The following is a 7,159-nucleotide window of genomic DNA, read 5'->3' as shown; positions in this document are numbered from 1 at the left end:
GCCGGCAGCACCACGTGGCCACGCGGCCTCTGCCTGCGACCCTGCGGCGCGCTAATAGCCGAGAGCACCAGCCAGAACAAGCCCTCCTGCCTGCCACGGGCTCTCCCTGCAGCTGGCAGACCCGCCCTCACCCTCGGGGCGCTGCCACCTCCCTTGTGGGGCTTCTGCTCCCAGTGGAAAAGCCTGGGGGGCTGGGACCCCCAAGGCGCAGGAGCTCCAGGAACGAGAAATCTGTGGCGTGTCATCCAGAGGGGGCTCCACAGCCAGTGCTATGGACACCGGCGGGCAGGCTCCGTGGGAAGCCGAGCGGTTGGCCCTGGACTCCCATGCTGGGTTCAGCGGGCCCCTCAGTCAGGCCCTCCGGGGTGCGTGGCGAGGCCGCGTGCCGGGTGGTGGCCCCGGTGGGCGGACAGGCTTGGGGAAGGCGTGGCTGTCTGTGAGCTATGTGGGCGACTGTGCCTCCTGTGAGTCCTTCGAATATGTGAGCTTGGCGACGTCTGCCTTCGTGGACCACTTTTTCCACCCCTTGTGGATTCTGGACACTTCTTGGCGTGAAACTTCTGTGGCCAGCACATATATGATGGGGTCGGCCACGCTGTTCACCGTGGCCAGGCTCAGGAACACCACAGAGACCGTGTACAGGTTGATTTCGAAGGCGCACACAGGGCCCCTGTCTCCTTTGTAGTAGGAAAAGGCTATGGCTTTGACCAGGAGCACCAGGTGGTAGGGAGCAAAGCAGAACAGGAAGATGGCCACGACCGCGATGGCCAGGCGCTTCACCTTGGCCTTCTGGGTGGCGCTCAGGCCGGCGCTCAGCTTGATGCTCCTGAAGATGCGCTCGTTGGTGAAGGCGATGACGGACAGAGGGACAGCGAAGCCCACGGCGAAGCGCGTGTAGTAGTACCCGGCGATCTCGCGGTCCATCGGCAGCTTCTCAAAGCAGGTTTCCTTCTCCTCCATCTGAAACACCGGGTAGTGGATGAGCCCCACGAGAATGAAGACAGACACGGAGACGAGGATGGCGGTCTTCTGGTGGCGGCGGCCTCGCGTCTCCAGCGCGTACACCACTGCCAGGAAGCGGTCGCAGGAGATGCAGCACAGGAAGAGGATGCTGACGTAGAGGTTGCAGAAAAAGACGTAGGCGGTCACCTTGCAGGCCCGCGGGCCCAGGGGCCAGCGGTGCCCGTTCTGGATGTAGACGACCCAGAGCGGCAGGGTGCCAATGTAGAGCAGCTCGCACAGCGCCAGGCAGAAGAGGTAGACGGCCAGCACGTGGCCCTGGCGCGCCTGCAGCAGCGTCAGCCAGGCCGTCAGGCAGTTAGCTGGCAGGCCCAGTGCGCACACGGTGCTGTACACGGTCACCAGGAACACCCTGCTGTCGTTGAAGGGCACCGTGCAGTTCTGGTGAGGTACGCCGGTCGACAGGGCCCCTGGCAGAGGGCTGGCCACCGGCGTGGCGTTTCCTGTGGGGCAGAGACAGGGTGAGGGCGGGTGTCGCTGGGAACCACCTGAATCAGATGTGATAGCGCAAGAAGGGGCAAGAAGGCTCTAGTCAGCTGCGGACTGGACGCGCCAGGGTTAAAGTTTTCCAGATGGTTCCCTAAAGTGATCCTAAATCACCCATCCCCCAGCCGATGGCCTCGAGGATACAAGGGTGGCAATACCTCGTCCTTGTCACTAACCGAGTCATTTTCCAAAGTGTTGTTTGTGGGCTTGAAGTGAGTTTATTTCTCTATTCGCCTTCTGTTATGAGTTGAATTGTGTCCCCCCCACACCCAAAAAAAGATATGTGGAGTCCCAACCCCCAGGACCTCAAAACGTGATTGGATTTGGAGATGGGGTCTTTACAGAGGTGATCAAGTCAAAATGAGGTCTTTAGGGTGGGTCCTAATCCAGTATGACTGTGTTCTTATAAAAAGGGGACATTTACAGAAAGAGAAAGACAAATACTGTATGCTGACACATATATATGGAATTTAAGAAAAAAATGTCATCAAGAACATAGGGGTAAGACTGGAATAAAGACACAGACCTACTAGAGCATGGACTTGAGGATATGGGGAGGGGGAAGGGTAAGCTGTGACAAAGTGAAAGAGCGGCATGGACATATGTACACTACCAAACGTAAGGTAGATAGCTAGTGGGAAGCAGCCGCATAGCACAGGGAGATCAGCTCGGTGCTTTGTGACCGCCTGGAGGGGTGGGATAGGGAGGGTGGGAGGGAGACGCAAAAGGGAGGGGATATGGGAACATATGTATATGTATAACTGATTAAATTTGTAAAATTAAAAAAAAAAAAAAGAAAGTCAAAAAAAAAAAAAAAGGGGGACATTTAAACCCAGGGACACGCGTGAACGAAAGCCGACGTGAGGACGGGGAGAAGACGGCAATCCCAAGCCGAGGAGAGAGGCCCCGGGAGAATGCAGCCCGCCCACACCTCCATCTCGGACTTCCAGCCTCCAGGGCTACAACAGAAGAAATGTCTGTGATTTAAGTCATCTGGTCTGGGCTTCCCTGGTGGCGCAGTGGTTAAGAATCCGCCTGCCAATGCAGGGGACACGGGTTCGAGCCCTGGTCCGGGAAGATCCCACATGCCACGGAGCAACGAAGCCCGTGCGCCACAACGACTGAGTCTGCGCTCTAGAGCCCGCGAGCCACAACGACTGAGCCCGCGTGATGCAACTACTGAAGCCTGCACATCTAGAGCCCGTGCTCCGCAACAAGAGAAGCCACCCCAATGAGAAGCCTGCGCACCGCAACAAAGAGTAGCCCCCGCTCAGCTCACCACAACTAGAGAAAGCCCACGCGCAGTAACAAAGACCCAATACAGCCAAAAAATAAAGTAAAAAAATAAATCACCTGGTCTGCGGTCCTTTGTTACAGCAGCCCTAGCAAACAATACACCTTTTGGATTTATTGAGTTTAGTTTTTAGTCTATTTCCCCCTTTATTGGTTTGGATATTATTGAGCCATTTTTAATCTTTTCGAGAGTACCCTGGATGTTTTAATGTGCATATTTAGTAGTGTCTAAAGTTAGCCAAAACCTTCACCTCCTGCGTGGGCACAAACCCTGGGACGCTGTTGCTCTAATGGCCCCACGTTTGGCTGATGTGCAATTCTGGTCCCAGTTATGTTAGTCGTGTGGGTTCTTTGCCTGTTTAACCCCATAGGTCAGATGTTATTATTATTACCATTCCTGCCGTGGTTGTTGTTGTGACTTCACACTGTCCATCCCTGTTCACAGGGGCCCACATGTCGGCCAGACTCCTGCCCGCTCCCTTTCCTGCTGCATTTCCGAGGTCATTCCCTCCTTTCCCTGAAGATAGCCCTCACAAGCCCTGGGGACGAGAGCCTGCCCCAGCTTTGGTTCATCTGAAATGCACTTTTACCCCAATTCTGGAGGACGGTTCCCCCAGGGGTCTGATTTAGCTCCGGCCCCGCTGCAGCCCATCTTCTGGCTTCTGAAGCTGCGATGGCGGCCGCCTGCTGTCTAGTTGCTGTGCCCTCGGACCCCTGACTCTGAGACTCTGTACACCCCAGTGCTCTGGATGCCCCTCTGTTTGCCTCCTGGGGCTCTGGTCAGGCACGTGCTGGACCTCTCGCCCCATCCTCACCTCGCTCTGCACCCTCCCCCCTCCCCCATCCTGCAGGACCGTCCGTCTGTCCAGGCAACCTACTGACATTGAACTTGAGTTTGTGAGCTCTTTATGTCTGTGTCTAATTGGTGGGGTTTTTTAAAAACTCATCCACTGCGTTAAAATTCAGGGATCATGTCTTTCATTTCTAGACACTCCATCTGGTTCCCTTTCGAGTCTCTTGTTCTCTGCTCATGTTTTTCCTTCCGTCTCTGATCTCCTTACATTCACTCAACGTACTGATGTCACTGTGCGTGACCCTCCCAGCACCTGCAGTCTTGGAGGCCGGACCCCCGCCCTGGCACAGTGCCTGCACACCCTCCCACAGGCCGGCTCCCTCGCATGTCTTGTGGCGGTTGTGAGCTCATGCCTTATGGGGCGTTATCCGTGGGCGTTTCCTGAGTGGGAGGGGCTGTCTCCCGAGGGCTTGTGGGCTCAGGTGGCCAGAGGGCAGGAGTCCTTCGATTTACTCCAGGGCTGGTTTCCATCCAGGCCTCATAGCGGGGCTGAACTTTGGGGTCTCTATGCAGGTGTCCCAATTCCGAGCCCACGCCCTCCCCACGTCGGGGCCAGGGCTCACCCGCTGTCCCCTCAAGAAACAAACGATGAGAAATCAGTCCATAAATATGAGACGAGCCCTGAAACCTTAGGCCTGTCAGCGTCCCTCTGTTGATTCTAAGCGTCAGTTACACTGGACAGTCGCCACCGTCACCCATCATATGAAGCCCAGCTCAGAGCAACCTCGGCATCACACAGCCCAGGGCTCCCCACAGCCCACGGTCCGCTGCCCGCTCCCGACTTTCCTCCACCCCCGTGAGCTCAGCCAAGCTTTCACGACGCTCTTCAGATGTGTCACCTGGGCTTTGCAGGGTTCGCACTGGGACCGTGCAGAGCCGGGCTGGTGGGCCACAGCATGGGAAGTGGAAGCTCACCAGGGCTTTGCGGTCCCTGCTGGGATGGGGGGCTGGGAAGAACCAGAGACTGGCCCTGGGGGCTCCTCCAAGCTCCAGTGCCTGCTTGTCATGGAGGACCCAGGAGGATGGCGGGACCTGGATGCCCACCTGCCCTCCCCTTAAGCCCTGCCTGGGACACCAGTTACCACCCGTCTCAACAGGGGGAAAGAAGCCAGTGAGGACGGGTGCTCCAGGCCCCAGGCACCTGCGAGGTGGTGCCCTCACCTGCCTCCCCACCAGATGTTTCCGAGGGGACAAGGAATGGGTCGCCCTGCTGTAGGGGTGAGCCCCCTGCCCCCGTCTAAGGATCCATGGACACTGCGGTGACTCACACTGGGGGCTCCCCGGGCTGAGGGACCCCACACGACGTGGGGAAGGAAGCCAGCGTGTCCCAGGCGCCCTCCCTCTCCCGCCCAGCCTGCCTCTCCTGGGTCCCTCTCGTGGCGGTGACCCCAGAACCCACTGCCTGACCTGTGCCCAGAGCTTCCCTGGACCCTCTCCCTCCTGACCCGCCCCTGGGACCTGCCATGCGACAGGAACATCTGGGTGGCCATGGGGGGACGCGCACCTCCCAGAGCCTGTGCCCTGGCCTCGGGAGATGCTGTCCCGTTTAGGCCCTGTGCATCTCCGACAGCAGACTGTGGACGGAGCAGCCCCTTGAGGTCAGCGGGAGCCGCAGGCAGTGCCCGGACGCAGGTGGGGCTTCACGCTGCCGCTCTGCTGCAGCAGCCTCTGGCGGTGATGGCCCTGTGATCCGGCCAGGGGAGTGGACAGCAGGCTGGACAGGCCTGGGGTGGCCTCAGTGACAGCAGAGAACGCGGCCCAGTGACCCCTGAGGCCTGGAAGCTCTTTAGCTGCTTAGGTTGAAGACCCCTTCCAACAGCCAAGGAAACCTTGGTGCATCCCAAAGCTGACATGGCCGTGGGGTCGCGGGCAGCCGTCCGGGATCCCTCGGGCTTCGAGGGCCCTTCTGAGGGACTCAGCCCCAGTGCCCATGCACGGTTTTCAGCACCCCCCGCCCCCCACAGGGCGACCTGATGCAGAAATTAGCGGCAGGACAGTGAAGGCGGGCAGAGAGCAGTGCTTGTTCTTCAGCTGAAGGCTCACTGTGAAGGTCCCCAGGGTGACGGAGCCGTCGGCCCCCCAGTGCGCTCCCGACACCCTTCTGTGCCACTAACTTGTTTTTCCCAATTTTAAAAATTCTGGTAAAATATACATAAGATAAAAGTGACCATCTTAACCATTTTAAGTGTCCACTTCTGCGGCACTAAGTACATTCACGTTGTTGTACAACCGTCACCATATCCATTTCCAGAAGTTTTCATCTTGCAAAACTGAAACTCTGTCCCCATTAAACACCCACTGCCCACTCCTCCCCCAGACCTTCCTGTGAGTGGAGCCTAAAGAATGTGTCCTCCTGTGACTGGCCTCTTTCGCTTTGCATCATATTCTCAGGGTCCATGTGTCAGAACATCCTTCCTTTTTAGGACAGGGTAATAGCCCACTGTGTGGATGGAGCACATTAGGGTCTCCCACTCATCCGTCTATGGACACTTGGGCTACTTCCACGTCTTGGCTGTTGTGAGTAGTGCTGCCATGAATGTGGGTGTGCAAATACCTCTTCCACACCTGTGTTCACTTCTTATTTATTTTTGGCTGCGTTGGGTCTTAGCTGCCACACGCAGTCTCTTTGTTGTGGCGCGTGGGATTAGTTGCCCTGCGGCGTGTGGGATCTTAGTTCCCTGACTAGGGATCGAACCCGAGTCGCCTACATTGGAAGGCAGATTCTTAACCACTGGACTGCCAGGGAAGTCCCAAGTTCACTTCTTTTTTGTGGATTGCTGGAGCATATGGTGATTCTCTATTTTAGCTTTTTGAGGAATCTCCATACTGTTTTCCCCAGCAGCTGCTCCATTTTCCGTTCCCACCGACAGCACACAGGGGTTCCCATTTCTCCACATCCTCACTAGCACTTGGTATTTTGGGTTTTTTTTTGTTTTGTTTTGTTTTGTTTTTTTGCGGTACGCGGGCCTCTCAGTGTTGTGGCCTCTCCCGTTGCAGAGCACAGGCTCCGGACGCACAGGCTCAGCGGCCATGGCTCACGGGCCCAGCCGCTCCGCGGCACGTGGGATCTTCCCGGACCGGGGCACGAACCCGTGTCCCCTGCATCGGCAGGCGGACTCTCAACCACTGCGCCACCAGGGAAGCCCGGTATTTTGGTTTTGACAGTGGCTGTCCCGATAGGAGCAAGGCGGTCCCTTTTCTGGGCCCCCACTCAAGGCCCTAACCTCCGGGACGTGGGCTTCATTCCACGTGCAGACGGAAGGGTGTCGGGGAGTCATCAGACCCGGCTGTCAGTTCTCCACACGAGCGTCGGGCTGCACCAAGCGGAGGGGCCGACAGTGCGTAGGGGAGCACTGGGCTGCGGGGGGCGGTTCTCAGGTGGGAGAAAGGTGACACCTGTCTGCACAGGCTGGCCCTGCTTGGACGGCTCGTCCCTCCCAGCCATGCGAGTCCTCCAAGGTGCCAGCCCAACCCCCTGGACCCCAGCACTGCCCTGGCTCCATCCCA

General features: G+C 57.7%; 1 protein-coding gene across 1 annotated transcript; it reads right to left on the bottom strand.

Annotated features, from left to right (window-relative positions):
* Positions 1–441: 441 nt before the first annotated feature.
* Positions 442–7,097, bottom strand: GPR132 (G protein-coupled receptor 132). The gene is made up of 4 exons (XM_060098362.1): positions 6,936–7,097; positions 5,504–5,622; positions 4,414–4,583; positions 442–1,463 (listed from the first exon to the last, which is right to left on the bottom strand). Exons 1-4 carry the CDS (start codon positions 7,095–7,097, stop codon positions 442–444), a joined length of 1,473 nt encoding a protein of 490 aa, XP_059954345.1.
* Positions 7,098–7,159: the final 62 nt, after the last annotated feature.

This window comes from Mesoplodon densirostris, chromosome 4 (genome assembly GCF_025265405.1).
Source record: "Mesoplodon densirostris isolate mMesDen1 chromosome 4, mMesDen1 primary haplotype, whole genome shotgun sequence".
Classification (NCBI taxonomy): Eukaryota; Metazoa; Chordata; class Mammalia; order Artiodactyla; family Ziphiidae; genus Mesoplodon; species Mesoplodon densirostris.
The sequence above is the reverse complement of the archived record's forward strand: the minus strand, read 5'-3'. Positions and strand labels throughout refer to the sequence as shown.

Excerpts from the sequence above, each read along its gene's own strand:
- GPR132 (XM_060098362.1), bottom strand. The coding sequence starts at position 7,097 with ATGGCTGGGAGGGACGAGCCGTCCAAGCAGGGCCAGCCTGTGCAGACA. Across the intron at positions 5,623-6,935 it reads TGTGGAGAACTGACAGCCGG|GTCGCCCTGTGGGGGGCGGG; the intron begins GTCTGATGACTC and ends TTTCTGCATCAG. Across the intron at positions 4,584-5,503 it reads GCCCGCGACCCCACGGCCAT|GGACCGCAAAGCCCTGGTGA; the intron begins GTCAGCTTTGGG and ends CCATCCCAGCAG.